This window comes from Micromesistius poutassou (genome assembly GCF_964030765.1).
Source record: "Micromesistius poutassou genome assembly, chromosome: 3".
Classification (NCBI taxonomy): domain Eukaryota; kingdom Metazoa; phylum Chordata; class Actinopteri; order Gadiformes; family Gadidae; genus Micromesistius; species Micromesistius poutassou.
In genome coordinates this window covers 17479326-17505544 of record NC_140273.1, presented here as the reverse complement: position 1 = coordinate 17505544, position 26219 = coordinate 17479326, and the positions used below count along the sequence as shown (strand labels likewise).

Below are 26219 nucleotides of genomic sequence, written 5' to 3'. Positions count from 1 at the left end.
TTTACAAAGTTGAAGGCAAATCAAATATTCGGTGGCCTGGGTCTTATTTCACATTAACCCATGCATTCATCAAATATTAATTTCAAAGTTAGGTCCTCTATGCCCTCACAGGTAGGTCTATACTTTGGTGTCCGGCACTCCAATTGGGTTGGCCAGTACTCTATCCATGTCTTCTCCCGTAGCACATACTCATACCTGGGTAAAAAAGTAAAGGGAAAAACACATTTGTCATTGATACTGCTGCAAATAATCATCATATTATCAGATGTCACTTTTCCTGACTTTTCATTTCTATCTAATCTGATCTCATAATATAGAACTACATTTTGATTGTAATTTTATTTTATTTTTTAGACCAAATTTCATAGGAATAGGGTTTCTTCCAGGTTATGGTCTTAAGTTCGATAAGTTTGAAACCTAGAATAATTCACTCCAAAATTATTGGTAAATTATGGGTTAAAGCATGCAAGGCAAAAAACATAGGGTGTGTAGAGTGAGCAGGCTTTGAGTACTCCCCCAGCCAAAATAGCAGTGTTTTAGCCGAGAAATGGAAAATGTATTTCAGTTTCACAACTCCAGCTGATGCTAATGTTAATCACCAGAAGCATATACTTTTTATTCATTATTGATTGGGATTTATTTAAGAAGATTCTTAGGATTGTAGCTGTCCACTGACACGGTGCTGAAATGGGCTCGGTAGGAGGGGGAGACGCAGGAATGTTGTTGGATTAAACTATATTTTGTGGCAACAAAAAAATATCTCCCCATCAAGGCCAACAGCAGAGTAGCCTACGAAAAGAATAGGCTAATATGAATGCTACAAATATTAAAACACAATTGATTAGGTCTAGGCCGACATATGCTATATGAGTCCTAATCCTGAACGCACCGTGCGTAGGCCTACATTGTTTCACGGCATTTTCTCCCCTAAAATAATTCCATATTACAAAAATAAAAAATAGCATATGTCTGTGTGACAACTATAGCATTTATTTAAATGTGCTGATTTCTGAAACATGCTTTGCGCCGCAAAGAGGGCAGACTTTCTCTGATTCCGCAGAAAGTTTCATTCATTCATTCAGTGATTGGCACATCGTACACTCGTCTAGAAACTTTGGTGTCAACATTAAAAATGCGACGTTCCATTCATTCATTATCATTCAAACGCAGATGCATTGACACGGCTTTTGCTGTTGCTGGTCTAGATCGATTCCTGCCCATATTGTTGGGCAGGGGTATGATGGTGTGGGCAATGTAAGCGGGAAAGGCACGCATCGCAGCAGTTTCCCGCAGCAGTCTACGTTCAATGCAGAAACCACGCTCTCAACTTGGCGATTGTGCACTCCACTAAGGTCAGGGATATTTGTAACTGTCTAGACACGGTCCAATAAATAGTGAACTTCATCACAGCCTCACCGACGCGCCTACAGTGCTTTATGGCAAACAATCGCAACAAAAAATGCCTGCAGAAATTCTCAGACACCCGCTGAACAGCATGATTCATGTAGCCTACAGTCTTCTGTCATTGAGGACATTTTAACCATGATGGTTGAATTAAAATCAGAGGGAGACAGCAAGTGCAAGCGACCTCCCACACGAGCAATGGAATCATTTGATTTTATTATGAGCCTTGTGATAGGGTTGCCTTGTGACGTGGCGTTTGATCGGTACATTTTGACTGTATCGCATGTATTTTTGGAATTTAAAATTGCTGCAATAAGTTATATTTTTGTTGACTTCTAACATGTCTCTGTCTTTGCTGTTTAAATCTAACAGTAATCTACGAGTAATATATCGGCGGTAACCACTGTTTTTGGGGTATTGCGAAATAGTGCCAGCTGGACATTCCGTGGTATTGGATGTTTTTAATAAAACACATCCAATACCACAGAATGTCCAGCTGATGACTCCACTGAGGCTATAGTAACGATGCCTCTTAGTGCTCTACCAGTACCCCTGGAGCCGTCGTTAGCTACGAGGGTTTTAACAACGTCGTTACGCAACGATGCTTTCGGGAAACGGGCCCCAGTTCACACACAAATACAAACAAGCTCACAAATGAAAAGCGTCTTGTAAATTTAAGTTTAACAGTTTGTATATAAATGTAACAACATCCAAATTTCCACATTTTTGATGAAAATTGTAAATACTTTTAAAATTCATATATTTATGGATTTATATGACATTTATTTAAAACAAGACACATTTGTGTGTGGATCAGAAATGTGTTTGTGAAACTTATTTGTTTATGGATTTATTTTACATTTATACATACCGATATCCATTTGTGTGTGCATTGAAATGTATTTGTGAGAAGAGTCATTTATATATAAATCACAAAATACATTTGTGAATCATTCTCTGTGCATTCATTATTAATGAGACTGAACTGCACCTGATGTAGACGGATATTACAATAATATTCTGTCACTCACTCTGTCTCGCCGCTGTGGCGATTGTGTTATAGCACAACGTGTTTGTAGAATGCTAGTTAAGCTATTAGCAATCTATAGTATGTTATGTATGTTTATGGAGCTTTTGCTATTAGTACTAAAGCCTGGTGTGTTTGGCATTTAAATATAGCAATAATTATTTGTATATTAATTTTTTCTATCTTACAGAAACATTAATTTATCCATTGATTCATTCAATCATACTTCATTAATTGATTCGCTATTCATGCAATATTTGAACATTGTGCTGAAGACTAGTCTGTATTGATGCCAATCATTGAACCTCATAGAAACAACAAGAACTGTTCCCTGTGACTGCGTCCACTCTCTTGCTGGAGTTGACGTACTGGATAAAGTGGTCCCAGCATTATTCATTACAAACTCCATACTGTGATAAATATGACTCCAACAAACGCATTTCAAGCAGAGGAACCATCCAAAAGCCATTAATGGGCTAAAAATGTATAAAAATATTAAACCTACTGAATTCCACCAATGCTCTGTGTATCATTCACTCTGCCCATGATGAGATAGCTCTTATTTAGCTCCAGATTTAAAACTTCTCTGCAGTGAGAATAACCAATGAAGGTTTGTAGTTTATCATTTAGTTCTTTATCAGATGATCCTGTATGTAAATGGAGAAAACAGAAGCAGCATTTGTGATTATATGAATTGTCAGATTTAGAGAGAATGTAACTAATGTGAATCTCAGGATCAGCAGATATATTCTGTCAGTTGAACAAGCTTGAAGTTTAAAGCAGACAAACGCTTACCTTCCTTGATCGCCTGATTTATCCGCATATTATAAACACTAGTGGAGTTCTGGTCTTCATAGCTTTCCATTGTAACTTTATACACTAAGGACAGAGGGGTTGCACACATTTATCCTGCTTGACCCATCTCTCACTTACATATATTTACATACACAAACTGGAACACACATTCTGACCATAATCTATTCTTGCTTCAGGATCACAAGCCTTCTCCATTCGTTCCCTTGTGTCGATTTCACCCTTCTTCTGCATGCTGCATTCCTCTGGAAAGACAAAACATCAGCCTTTAAGTGAAATGACTTGGAACAATGTGTTTGGGTGCATTTGGTATCTCAATATAGCAGGTTGTTTATTGGTTGAAAGGTTCAGCTGGAAGGATAGTTGGATTACTACTTAAATCAAGCATGGTAATTGTGCTCCTGTGAAGCAGTAGACTGTTGGGTGTACATAAGACATTTTTATCTAGCATTGTGAACAGTTCTTTGTTGTCAGTGCTAACGTTAAGATTATATATATATATATATATATATATATTTTTTTTTCACAACAATGAATATTGTTTACCTCTGCCACATTCGCATACATCATCCTGACAGCGAACTTCTATTTTTCCCTGATCTCCATCTGGATGGTAATACTTCACACAATGTTTCTCTGCTGCAGTGACAGAAAATGGGAGAGATTTCTTTGCAGTTCAGCACAAATGTACATTACGGCAATAAAAATAAATAAATGTGTATACAACAATGCATGCGTGTAAAAAAAGAAGTACATGTAAAAATGTGCATACATGAAAATGTTCATATACTATACACATGTGAAAGCATAGTTATGTGACATAACCATATGACAAAGCCCTGTTTTTTTTTATTATTATGATTTTTGATACCCACGATCATAGTACTCATAGACAGATACAGTTGCTGGTTGTAAGACACCAACTTTCATTGTCTGTCTGATCTTGAAAGCCACTTCATCTGGATGTGTGTGAGACACCTGAAGAGGGCAAACACAAAGGTTGTAACTAGAAGTAGTTGTGGAGATGGGAGATAATGTGGTCGTATGCAAAATGGGGAAAGTGAAGTGACTTACCTTGTCCAGGTAAATGATTAGGGAGCCTCTGTCTGACAGCACTTTGTCCATTTCATACTTGGTAATGGTTCTGTCCCGTCCTCTGGACAACTACAGGCACACAAACATGTTAATGCAATGTATTCAAAGATCTTGTACTTGTTTAACAAATACAAAAAATGTCTCACTAGTTGGAGATCCTCTAGATCAGGGGAGTAACCAGAAGGCAAACCAATTTCCAAGATTGTCATGCCTGTATCTTTGTCCGCATCCCTAAACCTGGAAGAAGAGTAGAAGGTGGAGCGGGTTGACTTGTTTCCGGACGGTTGCTAGTTCAATCCCTGGCTTCAATCTCTGAATGTCCTTGAGCAAGACACCTGACCCTAACTGCTCCCAACGAGCTGGCTGTCACCTTGCATGGTTGATCCCGCCGTCGTGAATGTGTGTATGAACCATAAGTAAGTCGCTTTGGATAAAAGCGTCTGCTAAATGTTGATGAAGTGTTGATGGTTTCAATTATTTAATCTTAAGTTACATAACAGAAGTACAGCCAGCCAACCATCCATATACAACCAATGTTACCGTCCAAATAAAAATTTATAAACAAATCATGGTAAGTCTACTTACAAGATCTCTATTTTAAGCATGTATAGATTTCCATCCTCAGCTATTCGTTCTAGAAGACAAGCAGGATGAAAAGAACATTTACATTTTAGGAGGAAATTTAACTGTTTAATGTACTATAGTATTAATGTACTATTTGTATTGTGTTCTGCCCAATTCGCTGCATCTGCGTATATAACATTTACACAGTATAACAGCAAATAACATTTTTAACATTTTTGTTGCAAACAAAAAAGATGTATGTGAAGACATTTAGACAGATAAAGGTTAGCTGTAAATACTGAAAGAGAGACATTGGCCAGTTCACCTGTTTTGAGCTCCACATTGAGGTCAAATCTCTCACAGTTTTTCAGGGTTTTGTTGGTCGTAAGTCTTTCATAATACATTGACACAAGCTTAATGCACACACACACACACACACACACACACACACACACACACACACACACACACACACACACACACACACACACACACACACACACACACACACACACACACACACACCTTATTATTTCAATGTTTTTTCATCTAAGAAAGAGCCCGGAAATCAATTACAAGTACAAAATCAAATAGAGCTGCATGTATACGATAATGGTGTCCTGCATGGTATGGCAAGCATGATGAGAATGGCCTACGTTTGGTCAAGGTCATTTGAACAGTGGACCTCCTTCACAGCATTTCTTAGCATTGCTGCCACACACTCCAGATATCAACCAGCTGGAGCAGAACAGACTATATTTTGAGAAGGAGAAGTTTTCCATTCTTTGCAAAATGGTGAGCTTGGCAAGTATGCCATAAAAGCAGGTTTACCGGAAGTAATAATACCCAAATCATCATCAGTCATGGCAAAATCCTGGGTGAAAACAGACATTAGAAAAAGGATATGTGTAACCCTTTAAGGCCCAGCCAGCAATGGGGAGAGGATGCGGTTTGGATAGGCAAACTTCAAACAAATGCATACACTTTGCTTTCGGAAATTCCATAGCCTTTGGCTATGGAATTTCCTCTTATCAGCCATCTTAGACCGAAGAGCCTATGTCAGGGGTGTCAAACGTACGGCCCGAAGTGTAATTTAATCCGGCCCGCCAGATAATATCTAATGTCTATCAGAACTGGCCCGCCGGCATATCGCATTTCAGCGTTAACGCGCGTCTCGGCGCGGTAACCCTGGCGCGTCAACTCCGGCAGCCCGTACTCCCGTACACCACCCCCCCCTTATCTCACAAGATAGTCCCACGGTCAACTGGTTCACCTGGTGCCAAAAAAGTAAAAGCTGCCAAGTTTGCAGCTTTTACAACATGTGTGGGCATTTGGTCAAGTTGTGGTCATTGAAATACATTAAAATGGTCAGACCACATGGGGGACCACTAGGGGAATGGGTAGCCTGTTTAATTTTTTACATACATTCAATCCTAACGAATACAAAAGGGTTCAAAAGGTCCCCATTTACATTTAGGGCATTTAGCAGACACTTATCAAACTTTATCCAAAGCGACTTACAATAAAATAAGTACATTTGTCATAAGAAGTGAAACAATATATCGCACATATGTCGGTACAGTAAAGATGTTCATAGAACCAAGTGCAAGTACTAACAATCGCCATGCCAACCCATTCCCCATATACAGCAGTGATAGCTAGCTACTGCAGATGCTACACAATTAAGTACATTCTACACAAGATGCATATGCTACACAATTAAGTACATGCTACACAATTAAGTACAATGAATGAATACAACGTGCATTAAGTGCGTTCATTAAGTGCCATCCCCCATCCCCCAATATACATGATTCTTAATCGCAATATAATTATATCCAAATATTGGAAACTATGCAAGCATTAATGTAAAATATCCTCACCGCTAGAGTAGCTTCGCCTGTTCCTGTGGCAGTCACTTTCACTTCGGGGAAAATTCCTCTGAGCTGTTGACAGACATAAATAAATAAATGAAAACCTGACTTGGTACAATTCATGATGTTTTCACCATTTATAACACTATTTATGAATAGCATAGTAAAGGCTCATGGACCATTGACCTTTATTTATACTGTAATGAAGAACTTGGTGTGAAGGCATTGTTTTGACTGTCTTGTGTGGGGGGAGTGACCGAAGAGCCGGTTGTGTTAATTAATTGGTTGCACCTGATCACTGATGAGGGTGAAGGAGCAGGTGAGCAGGTGACAGTGATTATTGAGGAATTTAAGAGAAGGGCACAGCGACGGGTGGTTGAATCTGGGAAGTGACGTGTTGGCGCTAACGCCGAGCTGCACTCAAGGGTTGGGGTGGGTGCCAATACTTACCTGTGTCGTATAAAAGTTATATTCCTTGTTGATTCTCATTGGCACCATTCTGTGTGGTAGTTGAATCACTATATCCATTTCATATTGTTGCTCCTTAGCATTCACCCAATACTCTGCAACTGCCTGATAAACCATGATTGTTGACTGGACATGAAAGAAAAAATATAAAATAAATTATAAATTACTTAAATTACTTTCTATAGCCGTTTTTACATATGTCCTCCGTCTTTTCTCCGCATTTGTAGAGCAGGAGGTTTGACCGTGAGGGTCATTCACACTTATTCACACTTGATGCCCGATATGCGGACATCGGTGCCGCTCAGTCATCAGTAGAATCTCCGGCTGGTTTAGGGGGGCGGGCTTGCAAGGGGCGGGATATGACATAGGGTCGAGGTTCACAAGAGGCGGGATCGGGTTTGTTTTGGTTTGACCGCAGACAGCACGCAGGCAAAATGGGCAGAACTCATCGCGATCATCTTAAATGTTGCTGCAGCGATGCATCATATATTCCGTTGCATCCACAACATCCACATCAATCAATGAAAGATTGGAGCATGAGTTAGAGACAAATAGAAAAAACGACGAACAAGAAAGGCGTCACGAACGACTGCGTTACCGGAGGAAGAGAGCGTCTTTTTTGGCTTCAATTCACATCTAACACTGGGACAAATGTAGTTGATTTCTGTGTTTAACTGAGAAAACAGGGAGTGGAAGGACGGGACCCTATGATGTTCAGCTAACTGTTGTCAATAATAATTGTTACGAGAGTAGCGGATGTGTGTGCGCGAGAATGGCAGTGTGTGTGTGTGAGTGGACGAGCGAGGAGAGCGAGCGGTAGCGCGTGTCAGCAAACGTGTACTGTAAAGTTAGTGAAACTAAGAATAAAGTACCCAGCCTGTCAAGCATCGGTGGCCGCTTCATTCCGAACATATTCAAACCTATAAGCAGACCCACTGCCGTTACCCCTGAGAGAACATCGACCCTGGATGGGACATCTCCCCTGTGCTCCTCGACTACGGTCGAGAAAAAAGAAAAAAACATAAAAAAACATAATAACAAAAAAATATTTTCTATATATGTGTGCAACTGTGAACTCATGTATTGTCATTTATTGTATGATGTGTACTTTGAGGGTTACGATAATACCTATCATTTAGCGTTCACCACAAATGACTCTGAAAAGCAGTGCCACATTTAAATATTTTTTAAACCATTCAGCGAACAAAAGGGGTGCCACTCAATGACATGCAAACGTAGACCGAAGCATCATCAACACGCCCACTCAACTGGTGTGAAATGCCGACATCCTACTGCTCATTCATATATAAGGTAATTAGCATTTCCGCCGGCTAAAATACTACCTCAGGGGTAGTCTTTTTTCAGGAGGTCCAACGTCAGGATATGTCATTCACAAATACGAGAAGAGAATATACGGACAATATGGACATGCAACCGTCTATTCTCCCGCTATTCTACCGACGGGCCGTATTTGTTCGTCGTTTCTTCTATTTGTCTCTTACTCATGCTCCAATCTTTCATCGATCGATGCGGATGTTGTGGATGCAACGGAATATATGCATCGCTGCAGCAACATTTAAGATGATCGCGCATGAGTTCTGCCTGTTCTACCTCCGTGCTGTCCGCGGTCAAACCCAAACAAACCGAGACCCTACGTCATATCCCGCCCCTTGCAAGCCCGCCCCCCTAAACCAGCTACTTCTACTGATGACTGAGTGACACGATGTCCGCATATCGGGCATCAAGTGTGAATAAGTGTGAATGACCCTCACGGTCGAACCTCCTGCTCTACAAATGCGGAGAAAAGACGGAGGACATATGTGAAAACGGCTTATTATTCCCATCATTCTTCACATTGCTATGAGATGGCCAATGGCTTGTGATAGCAAGCTTGGAGAAAGACACATGGTTATTGTCTGAAAAGTGGACACTCTCAAAAGAAAAAGCAAGTTGTTTTCTCATCAAACATAATATCCAAGAAAGTCAAATCCAAACTAAAGAAAGACACGTATAGTGAAAGACAAAACCGCAAATGTTTATAGCAGAGCACGAAAGTAAATAAAAAAGCCAAAGAAGACAAAGAGACAGAGTGAAATGTAAGATTTAAATGAATGCATTTTACCTGAGTGGATCCATAGCCTCCGTCCACAGTCCTCTGAGTGTTAAGCCATTTGACAATTGGTGCAGCATCCTCAAACTCCTTTAAACAGATATTTTTTTAATTTAATGCTGAATGCTGTCCCAACAAGTATTGTTGGGACCTTTTCTATTGTTCTAGTAAAGAAATCTGCTATCTCAGTTACACAGCCCTAATGTTGATCTAACAGTATTGTTAATACAATATCAGACCATGGTCATGTATAAATGAGACCGTCGAACAAGGCTGTGGCCCACTGTAACGTCATAAAAGGTTAATAAAGGTTCCAGTTCTGATTTGACATTAAAAAAATCTCACACATCTTACACATCTCTTGGCTGCATATAAAGGGGCCATAACATTGGGACAGCATTCAATGACGGTGCAGTCGAGAAATGCAGCCTATGACTGCTGCAGCCTAGGCTTTGGGAATGCCTTTTTTCTTTCTGCAAATAAGCTGTCACAGGGTGACATCTAACACGTGTCGGCCGATAGAGTTCAGACACATAATTAGTGTCAGATTCCACATATACTTGATTTCCTGAACAGTGTCCTATCCTATGTATTGTTGACTATAGAGCGCAACAGTGTGGTCCGGAAGTAAAAATCCCATTCCCATTCATTTTTATCATAGAGATTTTGATTAAAAGCCAGAATGTCGTAACCATCCAAATTATAAGTACCATGTGCCGTTATATTTTGAATTGATGGTATTTGCTCCTGTAGAAGCCACAAGTTAAATGGGGCAACAACTATTTTTTTAGAAAAACATGTTTTGTTTGCGATGTCTTTGAAACCACTACACTACCCATAGTCCTAAAATGTGACACAACGTCTCTGATTGGTGGAGCTCACTGTTACCAGGAAACGTTTACTGCACCCGCAAGTCAGGCCGTGGACGACTGCTGTCACTGAACTCGATCGCTTACCGCAGCAACCATGATTTCACTTAGATTAATGGAAAGTTAGAGAGTTGTTTTAAGAGCTGTAGAGGAAATGAGCTCAGTTGAAAAATATGTAGATATATGATTAAAAATAAAAGTAAAAATATATGATATAGCACTAGCAGTGCTTTTTAGTAATTTTGGTAGTATAAAAGCTAGGAATACAAAATGTTGAATGAATATGTAATTGGAATCCGAGACTGAATTCACATGTATTAAAAACGAGTAACGTTATTACGTGGTGACTGCAGTCAGCAACGAAGGGGCATACCATGTTGATGACAACGCTATACACTATATGAAACATTAACATACACACACACATACACAGAATATATGACTCAACTTCTATTAACAATATAAACAATATAATAATGACAAAGGTTATAAGATGCAAGAAACGCGCTAAACTATTGGGTTGGAACAATTGCGAAAAGGTCCGCAATGGTTTATGGGATGAGGAGTTCCTTAACTCGTTCACAAAAATAATGTACACAGTCTTGTACCTTTGCCTTTTCTTCTGTTTTCCAAATTCTTTTTTGCCCTGAATCAAACGTTTTCTGGTCACGACTACCTCTACGAACGATTGGCTTGGTTCCAGGCTTAAAACTCTTTATATAACGCTTTTACGAAAAGTGGACGGTGAAAATGAATGGGAAATTTACTTCCGGAACCAGAGCTGTTAAAAAAGTCACTGTTACGCTCTATGGGGACTACTTTAGTTTCCTTAAAGGGGCGGCGCTCACCTTGACCCTGACCAGAGCTAAAAGAGCATAGGCTGTGGCCTCCAGTGTGAAGACTTCATGATTGGCCACTGGCCAGTGGGAGGAGTCTGAGGAACGCAGAGGAGACAAGACAATTATGAATGTGACTGATGGCCACCAATATATTTCTGTAATGTTTTGGACCGGAGGCGGGAAAACCTTGGGATACAAATCTGTAGAGGATCTCCTTGTTTAACTTGTTTTCATTGGCCAGTGCATAGGATACCATGGCAACGGCATATGGGTTGGTCAGGGATGGTAGACGTCTCTCCAGGTAACCCACAGCTGCGATTATGCTTCCTGTCATGCTCTGGACAAATGGTTTGATAATTGTTTAATACCAGGTGATGAAATGCTTGATTTCAAAGCAAATAACCAAAAACATTTCTGTCTCAGACAGAGAAGGATTGTAAACAGCACATTCATTTTTGTTGTTGTTACGGTTATTATAAATGATCCCATTTCATTATTACTATCATTCTTCACCTTGAATTTGAAATATTATGTTGGAGATATTTAGTATGAGGTAGCCAATGGCGGGTGATTATTTACCGATGTGTTAAATATCACACATTGGTGACTAGGGGTACAAAAACAAATGTGGTAATAAATGTATTACTCACATGAACAATGTTTTCACAAATCGGCCTTGCCTCCTGGATGGCAATGAGTGAGAAAGCCGTCATGGAGGCATCAGAGTCCGAGCCACGCACATTCCCCTACATGTACACAAGAGTGAGTGAGAGTGATAGTTATAAGTGCTTTATCCACCATTACAATTGTTTTATAACTCCATGTACACACCATCATCTCTCCATTTATTACTTTTCCAATCTCCATGAACCTGCCATCAGGCGTCTGTGAGTATAGAATCAACCATTTGATGGCACGACAGATAATATTTCTGTCGAGGTCTACCAGACTATAGGCCATGCTAAACACCTTTGCAACATAAGTTGTCAGCCTTTGGTAGAAGAAGGGATGTAAACAGAGAGAAGTTGAATGAGAATTCACTGAGCATACAAGAGCATGACCGGGTTATTATTATTATTGTATTATTTAATGTTTAGATCATGTTTTCCAGTGGGTCAATGCCTTACCATGAGAGACCAGTTGTACTAAAAAAAGTACTAAAAGCTCCATCAGCCTTGCGAAAGGCAAGCTCATTTTGGTACCCTGATCAGAGACACACACCTTAATTACCAATGGAGGAAAAGCATTTAAATTACCCCCTTAGAGCACATTAAACAACAGAAAGAAGTGTATATAGCGGTACCTGTCATAATATATTGAAGGGCATTATCACGTTTTGAAAATCCCACTATATCCCACTGTTTGGTTTTATCCAAATACGTTGCAGCAATAACAGGTAGAGTCATGAGGATCATGTTCTCTTCTCCGCTGCCTCTGGGCTGTTGGATTAGACTGCCTATAGATGAGCCACTCAGGACCTTCTCCACGTTCATCTGCGATCCTACACATGAATATAAAGCCCCACACACAGAACAGAAGTAGGTAGTTCACGACATAGTGCTTATCCAATAGGATACTGCACATGCTAATATTAAAAAAATTAGGGTTTAAAAAAAACCTGTTTATTAATTGATTAATAATACATCTTACCTATAACATATATTTGTAAAGTTGTCTGTGTGTTTGGAACAATATTTGCCACATCAATTGGATTTGTAATAATCTCCACCTGTTGGAAGTTCTCTGAAAGTTGAATACAGTTTTGGAAACGGTTCATCACCATGATTACTCATGATTACTAATATTTGGGAGTTAATTTGTGTTTTATACCATATTAAGTTTTTTTTGTACCAGTGTTAAGTAGACTAAAACTTACGGCCTTTGCCAACTTTCAGGTTTCTATTCACTTGGACTTTTTTCTTGATTCCATCAGGCTATCAAAAAAGTACACTTGTTTTTACTTACACATTGTTCAATGACATTAATGAAATTGTAATAAATAAAATGTCTGGATGAAATGCAATCATCAAACTGTAATTGTATTAAATACAATTGAGGTCATCAGCACAGGAATGCAATAGGAGTATATAAAAAATATATATTATCCCGTCACCCGTTTACTCACCACTACTAGCAGCATCTTTCTGACGCCATCTTCAATTTGTAGATTCCCGACGGAAGCCTTCACCTCAATAGGAAACCAGCCATGCTTCATAGGGATTATGATGAAAGGCACGGAGCGTGTGCTCTCGGCAGCCACTCTGACTGTCTGGGTGTACTCCTTTCGCTTTGACGCTAAACTGCACACATCTGTTAACTCTTTCAGATATACCTGGACCTTTGGTTGAGAGTAAAAACAGTAAAACAGTGGAAAGAGCATCATGAGTATGAAGGGATGGGTAATTAATAATGCAATTAAGATGCATGATTATATTAGTACTTATCACTAAATTCCCTTTTACCCCCACAGTGGTTTTGGAAACTTAGTTAACAAATTTGACCAATAATATTCAGACTCACTGTGATTTCGTCCAACAGATAGTTATGAAGGATTGCCTTTATTTCAATTTGTTCTCCACGGACAGCTGAATAGGGTAGTCTAAGATCAATGAAGAAATTCTTCTGGACAATTATCTTCATTGTGTCATCTACACAGATACCTTTAAGACGAACGGAGGAGACGAGTAATGTGACCACAATGAAACCAGAGGAAAAATGGGAGCATGTATCAGATAAGAAGGTAATAAGGACAAAAGCTAATGAGACTAAATGGAAATTAGATGTGTTGGATATGAGGCGCATGCACAGGTTAAAGAGAGGAATGGGCACCATGAGTCGGAGACAGACTGATTCCAGTAAGATGCCAGGTGGTGATCGAGTCTCGCAATGCAATCGTTTTCTCCAAAGATGTTGTCTTACTGAATTATGGGAAAAACTTCGGTTTATGTGTTGTCAAATTTGCATTACATATTTAATCTTAAATGTTTCAATAATAAATTATAAATCACAAATCACAAAAGACTAACAACTGACATCAACGGCCTGGTTAATGAGATCTTTATGTAATTTATTCAGTTTGCTCACCAGTTGGGATCATCGTGAGGGCAAAGAGGGAGTTTGTAATCTACCCATAGCCAACTTTCAGGAAATTCAGTACGGGTACCAATTTCCCCGCTGTCCTTGAAGACAATATTCCTCTCCTCACCTAAAGTGTCAGATGAAAAAGGTAAGATATAGTCATATCAACATTTCTGCTGATAATTTCTGCATTCCAAATCTTTTTTCATTGCACATTCTTTAGATATCTTCTTCCAAAGAGTTTTTCCTCAGTCTTCATCTTTTCTTTCCTCCATGATGTGGTTTGTCAAGGCAGTCTAGAACAAGACCTCAGGGTCTTTTAAATGTCCTTATTATCAAAGATTACCCAATGCCATCCAAGTCCATACTCCTCATCCCTAATACTTACTGCGAGCCGTTCGCAGTGAGTTTGTGCGAGCAGTTTTACTTTCAGTTTCAGTTTGTCGTTGGATTAGCTCTTGGCAGCACTTGAAGAAGGCATCAGCACAGGCTTTCCCATCTGAGATGTACTCCCTGCGCCGCTCACAGCTGTATGATAGCGGCGTTTCCGCCATCCCATCCAAACAACATTGACGCAGCAAGCTGTCTTTGTATTCACTCACTGAGAGGGATACAGAGCAGAGGTGAAGGCAAAGGTGTGGAAAGGGAAAGTGATGTGAACTACTGAAAAGTATACATTTGTAGAATAGTGACTTTTCACATCTGAATACATATATTTATACCAACAATGTTGATCGTGTTACTAGAGGGAACTATGCTGTGTACCCTACATACAAAACAACTTGTCTGGTGGCTTCATTTTACTCACAGAGGGTAGTTCTAACATCGAGTGTAGCGGGGGCACGCTTCGTCCTTGTTGAAACTCCACATTTGAACACTGGAACAGAACAATGTATTATATTAAACATAACATAATAATGACATTATAGTACAAAAAAAACAAAAACAATATATATAATAGTAAGCAGTGACATCACTCGATTTTTAGCTATTACTATTGAAACTATTGAAAGGAGTCAGAGTCTGTGTTTGGACCCCAATGTCCTTAGATAATCTTACCAAATCTACTGCCTGATAACCTGTTTCTGTATTCACTGTAAATTACTCTGGATAAAAGCATCTCTCTCGTATTGTTCTATTCTTTCACCTGCCCCTGCCAGCATGTGCTACGTGCATGAGCATCATGTGCTTTAATCCAGGTCTGTATGAATACCTGGTAACACTGATACCGTATGAGTATCCGTGTATAGTGGTTTAGTGTATGTATGAATGTATGAATGCATCAATAAACATTGCCTTCGACCTATTTATCCAACAGGTTGCATTATTACAGTATAAGCAGCGCTATTTTAGTTGCCAGTTCCTTTTAATCTAAGTTGCTCTGGGTTTCCCCCCCCCCTTGGGGTTGGAACCAATGTTGTGTTGTGTTTTCCACTGTGGCAACTTTCAAATGGCCAAATAACTACAGGAAGAAACCTATGACTGGGGAGAAAGTGACAATTAGTGGGGTGTTTCAGTACCTTGTCTGTCCGCAGTCCCGATAAGGTTGCTCTGAAACAACAGTCCTGCATCATAGAACACGTTCATGCTGTCCTTCCCTCCACTAGGTGTGCATCCTGTATCAGCCTTCTCCACTACATCCCACACCTGAAGGGGGTGGAGAAAAACAATAACTTCAGCCTGATATTTTATTCCCTTATATGACCATATACCTTCACGTCCTTCAGTTTAACTGTTTGGGTCGGTGTTTTGAATTATAAATATATAAGAAATATATCATGCTTTACTGCTTTACTACTGTTTTACTTCTGTTTACTGCGATGTTGTGGAAAAGTCATGCTTTTCACAATACAATTTTCCAGTTAGTGTAAACATTTCGATTTGTAACAAAGCTAATTTTGGGGAACCGTCATACTTGGCTATTTTCTATTTAAAGCAAACTGCTTTATATAAGTGAAAAACATTAGGTTGAAATTAACAAACATGATCTAACAATCATAAACAACCATCAAACTTTTAAGTAAAAATAAATGAAAGAAAACATGGAGAAACTGCCTTTGTCTGAGTGAGGCGGTGTTTGTTGTTGAGGGCGTAGACTCCTTTGTCAACTGCTACCAGGCCGACTGTGGCTCCTGGTTCGCCTGTGATGGTGAAGCGGAATGTTCTCCGAGGCAATGAGGGACCAGTTCTGGCTGATTCCAACTTCAACTACAGCAATTTTGAGGCAAAAGAAAGAGGGTTTTATTTCATCATTGAAAAAACTCAGAGACGAAGCCGAGACTTGAGAGGAGATTATGTTTCTACGAATCCAAACACAGCTAAATTGGTGTCAGCTTCTCCTCACCGAGCCCATACAGGTGTCTATGACGTCCACCCAGACAGAGTCGGAGACCACCTCACCTCGATCGCGGTGGTAAGCAATAATGCGGAATGATGGCAGTATTTCTTTGGTGACTGTTAATGTCATCGCTATTGACATCAACTCTGTCCTGAAACGGCCATATTTCACCAGCTGGCCCCTGCTCTGGATCTGAATACATAAACAGGCTCATACATCAGAGGGCCTTCATCAAACCAACTTCATTACATAAACCAACAAAAGCATAAGCATGGAAAGAGGCAACTACGTCATCTGCTAGATACACGTTCAACTTTACTCACCAGATAAGTGATAGCACGAGTGGACCGTGGAGCACCGTGGAGAGTGAAGGTGATTTGGAGGTTATCTCCTAATCTAACTTCAGATGAGATCACACCTGCATTAAAAATAACAGAGAGAAGCTCTAACCGTTATAACTACAACTATTGCAAAATAGTAGACAACGACATACGTACCTGAAGAAAGGCAAATATAAAAACGACTGATATGATAACTACCACTGAATGGATTACATGTAACAATGTCGTTATGTAAATTTGTTCTTTACCGATGTGTAGGTAGCTGCTGATCCCACTGTTGTAAGGAAGTGCTCTCAGAGTTGCTGATGTCTGTCTGTTGTTTGAAATTTGTGGATCAGTGGTTCTTGCCTATCATAAATGTAAACATACAAATACATAAGCGTAATCAAACCCATAAATCCAAAAACAGAGCCATTTAAAAAGTCTCTTTATAGCATTCAAAGATCACTTTCCAGTAAAACAGTGGTCTTTTGTACCTAGAATATAGTTGCTGATTAATTATCTGGTACTTCATCTTAACCAAACACTGATGGACATAGGGCATGTTTAAGGAAAATAAATAAAAATCAAGAAAAAGCGCTCATGTGACTCACAGTAATATCCAGTCGTGGAGAACCTGATGGGTTGATATGGGCCCTGGCAAAACCATTTTTGGTCGTTTTGACTTCAACGTTACCTGGGTCCACCCGTAATGGTACGTCAGCAGCTGGAGAGCCGTCAGGGTACTCAACATAAACCTAGCAAGAGACAAACAAGACACACTCAGCTCCTGGAAAAACATTTGCTCACACAATCTTAGCTTACTTAATGTCAGCCTGGTTCTTTAATCGTGTTGTATGGCATCTTCCAAAAGGAGAGAACCTCTAGCATGAACCAACCAAAGCCCATGTACTATATGTCAAGTCTGGACTGATACCGCAGGCTAATCTGTGAAGGAATAAACATTCAAAAAAAATTTTTTTGTCAGACCCACTGACCCATTGTATAGGGTACCACAGAGGGTTGTCTCCAACCCTCTGTGGTACACCTGCAGCATTTAAATTCAACCTCTCATGGTTGAATGTTTCGGTTTTCATTTTCACGTCTTTGAATAAGGGAGGAGGTTTTTTGTATAAGGGGGATGCATTTGTGTTGGGATGGATTTATATAGGTGGTCATCACATTAATGTTTACACTTCCAGGCCACCATTAGATAATATGAGGTTAACTTGAGAAAGTGTGAGGAAAAAAAAGTGCTTTACCACAACTTCAAAGAACATTGTTGGTTTGAAATACTGTGGGGTATTCTTCAAATGGATTGTATAAGGAGATGCAACAATATGGATGCCTTGTTTCTCTGCTTCCACTAATTCACTACCTGGCGGGACAATAAGTACACACACACACACACACACACACACACACACACACACACACACACACACACTCTTAAGAACAAATGCTGACCCAATATTTTGATTTAAATTAGGATGCAAACATAATCCACTCACCAGATGACAGCACAGTGACAGCAACATATATGGAACCCCTCACCAGACTCTCAATGTCTGGAAAGGTTTCTTTGATTTGTTCCCTCGTTAATGTGGCTTGTGCTTTACCATTTACTACCTGACAACAAATGACAATTTCTGAATCAATTTTGTTATTGAATATGTAGTTACCTGAAATCATAATCATAAATCCTTAGAGTTGTGACTACTTCAAGAGGGAAATATGCTGACCATCACTCGCTGAATGGAGCCTGGGAAACTATGTTTTTCCTTGTTTTCATCAAACATTCCAAAGACCACATAAGCACTCCCTTCCACTTCTTTCCCAAACAGATACCTGAAAGCACAGATATTTCACTTGAGTGAACTTCATTATCAAAAGATAATATAAGTATGTACCTTTATCCTACAACATCCCCTAAAATGTTGACTTGAACTCACGTGGCTCTGATGTCTACGGTCAACTGCTCATCATCGACATGGAAGTATTTTTTATCAGGGGTAATTGTAACCTCAAAGCTCGGTAAAACTGAGAAAAAATAATCAGTGTTAAAAATATTCATTCATCAGATTAACCTGAAATATTTCACAATGGTGAATGTCTTACCATATTCTTTGACCTCAAACTCAGCAGAGTATTCATGCTGTTTGTTGTTATTTAATGTGGCTACCACTTTCCACACCCCGTTACTACAAATATATCAAAACACACCCACACGTCCCATTTAATCAGTATGATTGTTTAGTTCCAAAAAAATATATATAATCATGAGCAAAAAAAAACATTTGCCCACCTCACTATTTCAGGAAGAATGTAAAGTCCAGAGTATATTCCTGAATTCAGTCTGACAGGGTCCTTTGGTAAAATAATGTCATCAGGAGTCTGTTAAAACAACATGTACCACAGACAGGAAGGTTAAGTATCAAAATATCTGAAACAAAACATATAGGCCTACATTTGTGAGACAATGTAATTCTCTGAAATTAATATGCATTTATGTGAAAGAAAACTAACTAAATAAATCTAGCGTGAGCATGTTTTTTTTGGCCTGCAGGTAATACCTTTATGAAATTTAAATATTTAGCTCTAAAAACAACAATAGTATTAAAAATACAGAATGAAACTGTACCACAATATTAATGTTGATGATGTAGTCCTCGTCATGGGCTAATCCAATAGGTTTCATACCAGGTGTTACACCAAACACCCTATAATAAACTGAAAGAGACACAAGCAGGAAGACAATGTTGGTATGTCATTTTCATCCTAACCCTAGAATGACCAGAGCCTCAACCAAATGCGGGACAGAGAGTATGTTTGTGTGGGACACGTTATCAATAATGAGAGGTATTTAAAAATGTTATGTTAAAAAATAAACATTCTCAATTGTGCTCATGTCGTATTCCCCCCAGTGTGACCATGGAAAATAAAACTAAGAATCGCCTTGTACCAGCTTCAGCCAATCGTAGTTTCCCAGTCTTTGTTATATATGCATTTCCTATTGTTTGTGGTAAACACCTTTGAATTCACAAAATGTAAATATTATATTTTAAAAACAGGATATTCTGAATGTATTAGTTTTGAATTAACTTAAAAAATATATATATATTGCATTAATTGCTATTATTATGCTTCAATATGCTAATATTATTATGCTGATATATTTGGATGTATGGAATTGGGGCAGAAGATTACTCTGATTGTTGTTTAGTGTGGGGGGAGGTGGCTCAAGACCTTTGCCCCCCGTAGAATCGCGAGGGCAAACATTTTTGGTAACGCTTTAGATTACAGCCTGCAACGTACTGCGTGATACACCGTTAGTACGTACCAAATTCAGTACGTACCAAAACTTTTATGTAGGTAACAAGATGGGAAGTTATGCAGGTTAACAATTCAGGAATAACCATTGTTTTTATTACTTTTTTTTTTAATAACTACTGGTTACTAATTATCGATTATATAGTTATTATTAATTACTGGGCACCTATCTTATTATTACAGGGAATGTACAACCAACTGATGATTTTTCATGTTAAGAGTTTGACAGTATATTGTAGCTAGCAGTTGTGGAAAAGACATAATGAGAAAGACTACATGTCGCCTATAACATATAACATCAGACGGGAATCTAAAGAAAGAACAGCCCATTTTGTTGGAATGGTGACATTTGGGTACAAAACACAGGCATCTTGATCTAATGTTTCCTATGGATGTCTCCATAGATTATGGCAAAATACGCAGCATTAGCATTAGCACTGTATATACTGTCAAACTCTTAACATGAAAAATTATATTAAAAATTCACAGACAACATATGTTGACATTCATGGCACAATTCAAACAGGACCAGAAAATTATTATTTTCTCACATTCACTTGCATTAACGATTTTTCAACCTAGAGGTCCACTGGGGTTTAGCAGAAGGGGCGGGACTTACCAGCTCTATACGGCTTGTGAAAACGGTCTCAGCTGCCGAAAGCCTCACGCAAAAGTGTACGTTCATTTAACAGTAAGTAACGGTGCAATATCTATGAACATGTTTAGTTTGTAAAGGACTGGAGTAGGTTTCTCTTTACTCTGTTGGATGTTATTAGTGTTTGAAATAATTGAGATAACAACGACTGGTATTACGTTTGGTAGTGTTTATATTACTAGTGTCTTTATAAGGATGGAATACCCCTCTGGGCCCCGTTTCCCGAAAGCATCGTTAGCCTAACAACGTTGTTAAAACCCTCGTACAATCATCGAGTTTTCAGACCGTTTCCCGAAAGCATTGTTACATAACGATGTCGTTAAAACCCTCGTAGCTAACGACGGCTCCAGGGGTACTCGTAGTGCACTAAGATGCATCGTTACTATAGCCTCAGTAGAGTCACCAGCTGGACATTCCGTGTATTGGATGTGTTTTATTAAAACACGTCATCCAATACCACTGATTATCCAGCTGGCGCTATTTCACATTACCCCATATATATTACTCGTAGACTACTGTTAGATTTTAAACAGCAAAGACAGAGACATGTTACAAGTCAACAAAAATATAACTTATTGCAGCAATTTAAAATTCCAAAAATACAGTAGCAGTCGAAATGTACCGATCAAACGCCACGTCACAAGGCAACCTTATCACAAGGCATATAATAAAATCAAATTATTCCATTGCTCTTGTGTGGGAGGTCGCTTGCGAGCTGCACTTGCTGTCTCCCTCTGATTTTAATTCAACCACTGTGGTTAAAATGTCCTCAATGACAGAAGACATACTGTAGGCTACATGAATCATGCTGAGACCAGCGGGTGTCTGAGAATTTCTGCAGGCGTTTTTTGTTGCAATTGTTTGCCATAAAGCACTGTAGGCGCGTCGGTGAGGCTGTGATGAAGTTCACTATTTATTGGACCGTGTCTAGACAGTTACGAACATCCCTGACCTTAGTGGAGTGCACAATCGCCAAGTTGAGAGCATGGTTTCTGCAGTGAACGTAGACTGCTGCGGGAAACTGCTGCGATGCATGCCTTTTCCACTTACATTGCCTGCACCATCATACCCCTGCCCAACAATATGGGCAGGAATCGATCTAGACCAGCAACAGCAATAGCCGTGTCAATGCATCTGCGTTTGAATGATAATGAATGAATGGAACGTCGCATTTTTAATGTTTACACCAAAGTTTCTAGACGAGTGCGTGGCACGCCAATCACTGAATGAATGAATGAAACCTTCTGCGGAATCAGAGAAAGTCTGCCCTCTTTGCGGCGCAAAGCATGTTTCAGAAATCAGCACATTTAAATAAATGCTATAGTTGTCACACAGACGCATGCTATTTTTAATTTTTGTAATATGGAATTATTTCAGGGGAGAAAATGCAGTGAAACAATGTAGGCCTACGCACGGTGCGTTCGGGATTAGGACTGATATAGCATATGTCGGCCTAGACCTAATCAATTGTGTTTTAATATTTGTAGCATTCATATTATCTATGTCTATTCTTTTCGTAGGCTACTCTGCTGTTGGCCTTGATGGGGAGATATTTTTTTGCTGCCACAAAATATAGTCTAATCCAACAACATTCCTGCGTCTCCCCCTCCTACCGAGCCCATTTCAGCACCGTGTCAGTGGACAGCTACAATCCTACGACGTCGTAAGAGCAGAGCACGCGCGTTCATGTTAAGAGGAGTTTCGGGAAACGCTCGGAAAAAAGTAACGATGCATCGTAAGATCCATCATACGATGGATCGTACGAGCGTGGATCCATCGTTATCGGGAAACAGGGCCCTGGTTTTCTCCCTGCTGGATTGTTTGCCTGATCTAAAACTGATTTGCTGTGTACTGACCTATCCGCTAGTAAAGACCATAATTTCTACTCAGACTTTTGCCTCCTGAGTCCTGCTTTTGAGTCCTATTTCCCCTGCTGCTCGCCCAACCGTTTTAGAATTTGATAAAACTGTGTTCTGTAAAGAAATTTACCTCTACTGTTTGGGGTGTATAGTGGTTTGTCGGTCTGAATGAAGATGTAGCCTGACTGGAAGGAGACCAAGACCACTTTCTTCAGATTGGTTCCATCAGAAAACCTTGCTTCCAGGAGCACATGCTGCTTCAGGTCAGGGTCCTCTTTTAATTCATCTGCCGGGATCTAACTCAACATGCAACAGGTAGAGGGGACAGGGTAAAAGGTATAGTTATTAGGTAGCTACTTAAATGCCAACAGGTTTTCTAATACAACCAACAGAATAACCACCATACCTTAATTTCAACAAAAGCCTGGAAGTTATTTATTTGGGTTAGGGTCACAGTTGTGGTGTCCAGGGTAAATTGAGTTTGGGTTGGGAAGTTCTTAACAAATATTTGAACAGTCAAGTCTGCACCTGAGCATTCTTGACACTCCACAAAGATGTTCTCTGTTGCCCCGATACGGAACAAGTTGGGAGCAGACAAAACCTTCCTGGAAAAGATTAAAATAGAAAAATAAATCACATGTAAAAAGAGAGGAGTGACATTATTTTTTATATGTTGTAATTATGTTGATGAGGTATGAGGTAATTGTATGGACTTTACACTGTGTGACCTTTGATAATGCTGAACAGAAGTAAATAACAGTTCAGCTGCATGTAAAATAAATAAAAGGTTTCATCATAACCCCAGCGTCAACATTGATTATCGAGATCCAGCCTTTTATAAAACGGTTACGTAAGTATGGCAAAATGAAAGTCATAGACACCCTCAATTTAGAAAAAACGTTTTTTTAACGAATACAAAAATGTAGTGTAGTCCCTCCTGGCTGCCTGGAAAGTGCAATAATGTCCGGCTGCAGCCTGTAGGACTTGGACATCCACATCCAACTGCTACCGGCAAAATCGTTTTACGTCAGCGACGATGTTTAGTAAATGATGTAACCCTTTCAGGGTTAGGGTAGTAGTGGTTAGGGTTAGGGTAGTACTGGTTAGGGTTAGGGTAGTAGTGGATAGGGATAGCGTAGTAGTGGTTAGGGTTAGGGTAGTAGCGGTTAGGGTTAAAATGACGGTAGTAGTGGTTAGGGTTAGAGTTACGGTAGTAGTGGTTAGGGTTAGGGATTGAAAGAAGAGATTGAAACTTTCCACGTCCCACGAACCACGCTTCGCCACTGGACGGAGTTGGATGTGGATGTCCATGTCCTACAGGCTGCAGCCAGACCCCACTCGCAAAGTGCGCGGCGGTTGCTATGCAACACGTCCTTCAGAGAGAAGGCTAGAGACGGTAGCTCGGTTCGCCGGCAATTTAGCCTACTATCGAGCAGTTCACTCACCGTGTGCCTATTGATTTACAACATTTCCAGCCTCTCCATCAATCAACATATTTTTAGGCTTCAGTAAACTATGCTATTGCTTTTATATATAAATAAACAACAGTTCAAGTTAGGCGCGGAGTGATACGGAACTCCGTAAACTGAATGGGCGTCATAGCTGCGTATACGCTCATTATACAACAGTTAGGAACTAATCAGATCGCTTGATTTAAGCCACCCGTTTTATAAATATATTTATAAAACGGGGGGCCTATAGCTGTGTGTAGCTGTGTGTATATGCTCAATATACAACGGTTGGGAACCAATCAGATCGCTTGATTTAAGCCACCCGTTTTATAAATATATTTATAAAACGGGGGGCCTAAATCAAGCGATCTGATTGGTTCCCAACCGTTGTATATTGAGCGTATACACACAGCTATGACGCCCGTTCAGTTTACAGAGTCCAGTATCACTCCGCGCCTAACTTGAACTGTTGTTTATTTATATATAAAAGCGATAGCATAGTTCACTGAAGCCTAAAAAAAAGCCTGTAAAGCAATAGGCACACGGTCGCCGGCAATTTAGCCTTCTAAATTGCTAAATTGCCGGCGAACCGAGCTACCGTCTCTAGCCTTCTCTCTGAAGGACGCTAGTGTGTTGCATAGCAACCGCCGTACACTTTGCCGGCAGCCAGGAGGGACTACTTTTCTGTATTCGTTAAAAAAAAATGCTTTTCCGACTTTCTAGCTTTTTCAAAATTGAGGGTGTCTATGACTTTAATTTCGCCATATTTACGTAACCGTTTTATAAAAGCAATAGATCACTTCAGTCAGTGATATACGGTCATTATACCACAGTGAAGGGGGTCGCCGCCCCTCCGCTGCGCGTCGGGACGGACAACGCCCCTTAACTGTGGTATAATGAGCGTATACCACGGCCTGTCGTGATCAATTGCTTAATTATAAAACGGGGGGCCTAAATCAAGCGATCTGATTGGTTCCCAACCGTTGTATATTGAGCATATACACACAGCTATGACGCCCGTTCAGTTTACAGAGTTCAGTATCACTCCGCGCCTAACTCTAACTGTTGTTTATGTATATATAAAAGCGATAGCGTAGTTCACTGAAGCCTAAAAAACAAGTTGATTGCTGGAGAGGGTGGAAATGTTGTAAAGCAATAGGCACACGGTCGGCAATTTAGCCTTCTATCGAGTTCGAGTGAACTCGATAGAAGGCTAAATTGCCGGCGAACCAAGCTACCGTCTTTAGCCTAGCCTTCTCTCTGAAGGACGCTACAGTGTGTTGCATAGCAACCGCCGTACACTTTGCCGGCAGCCAGGAGGGACTACTTTTTTGTATTTGTTAAAAAAAATGCTTTTCCGACTTTCTAGCTTTTTCAAAATTGAGGGTGTCTATGACTTTCATTTCGCCATATTTACGTAACCGTTTTATAAAAGCAATAGATCACTTCAGTCAGTGATATACGGTCATTATACCACAGTGAAGGGGGTCGCCGCCCCTCTGCTGCGCGTCGGGACGGACAACGCCCCTTAACTGTGGTATAATGAGCATATACCACAGCCTGTCGTGATCTATTGCTTAATTATAAAACGGGGGGCCTAAATCAAGCGATCTGATTGGTTCCCAACCGTTGTATATTGAGCGTATACACACAGCTATGACGCCCGTTCAGTTTACAGAGTTCAGTATCACTCCGCGCCTAACTCTAACTGTTGTTTATGTATATATAAAAGTGATAGCGTAGTTCACTGAAGCCTAAAAAACATTTTGATTGCTGGAGAGGGTGGAAATGTTGTAAAGCAATAGGCACACGGTCGGCAATTTAGCCTACTATCGAGTTCGAGTGAACTCGATAGAATTTCGTGCGAAATATATATGTGTGTATATATATTCAGTTCAGAAACACATCAAGGCTAATCCTGTTCTAATCAATGGATACTCACAATGGCTCTCCGTTAGCAACAGAAGACAAGAAGAGGGCCAGACAGGCCACACTTAGAGGAAGCATTGCCAGATGCATCGTCACGCCTGAACACAGGTCTGCTGTCTCTGTGGTCCTCTCAGTTATCCTGTTTTTTATGTTCTACTCCCCTCAATTCGCCCCCTTGGCCACATCCTCTGTTGTC

The 26219-nt window shown here is 39.9% G+C and overlaps 1 protein-coding gene across 1 annotated transcript; it reads right to left on the bottom strand.

Moving 5' to 3' along the window:
* On the bottom strand, nt 1–26219 carry LOC311340836 (complement C3-like). The gene is made up of 43 exons (XM_084465726.1): nt 26037–26219; nt 23050–23248; nt 22774–22939; nt 19441–19529; nt 19105–19193; nt 18918–19000; nt 18752–18839; nt 18542–18647; nt 18311–18428; nt 18062–18177; nt 17414–17557; nt 17069–17168; nt 16803–16897; nt 16486–16671; nt 16197–16349; nt 15662–15788; nt 14950–15018; nt 14530–14742; nt 14148–14268; nt 13893–13981; nt 13584–13723; nt 13189–13401; nt 12940–12997; nt 12714–12806; nt 12367–12564; nt 12191–12266; nt 11895–12054; nt 11714–11809; nt 11250–11400; nt 11073–11158; nt 9368–9445; nt 7228–7371; nt 6787–6849; nt 5229–5316; nt 4925–4973; nt 4486–4576; nt 4319–4408; nt 4120–4222; nt 3791–3883; nt 3403–3489; nt 3227–3310; nt 2937–3078; nt 1–195 (listed from the first exon to the last, which is right to left on the bottom strand). Exons 1-43 carry the CDS (start codon nt 26111–26113, stop codon nt 54–56), a joined length of 4953 nt encoding a protein of 1650 aa, XP_084321852.1. The 5' UTR covers nt 26114–26219; the 3' UTR covers nt 1–53.

Excerpts from the sequence above, each read along its gene's own strand:
- LOC311340836 (XM_084465726.1), bottom strand. The coding sequence starts at position 26,113 with ATGCATCTGGCAATGCTTCCTCTAAGTGTGGCCTGTCTGGCCCTCTTC. Across the intron at positions 16,898-17,068 it reads CAGCAGCTACCTACACATCG|GTGTGATCTCATCTGAAGTT; the intron begins GTAAAGAACAAA and ends TTTTTAATGCAG. Across the intron at positions 6,850-7,227 it reads ATAACTTTTATACGACACAG|CTCAGAGGAATTTTCCCCGA; the intron begins GTAAGTATTGGC and ends GTCTGTCAACAG.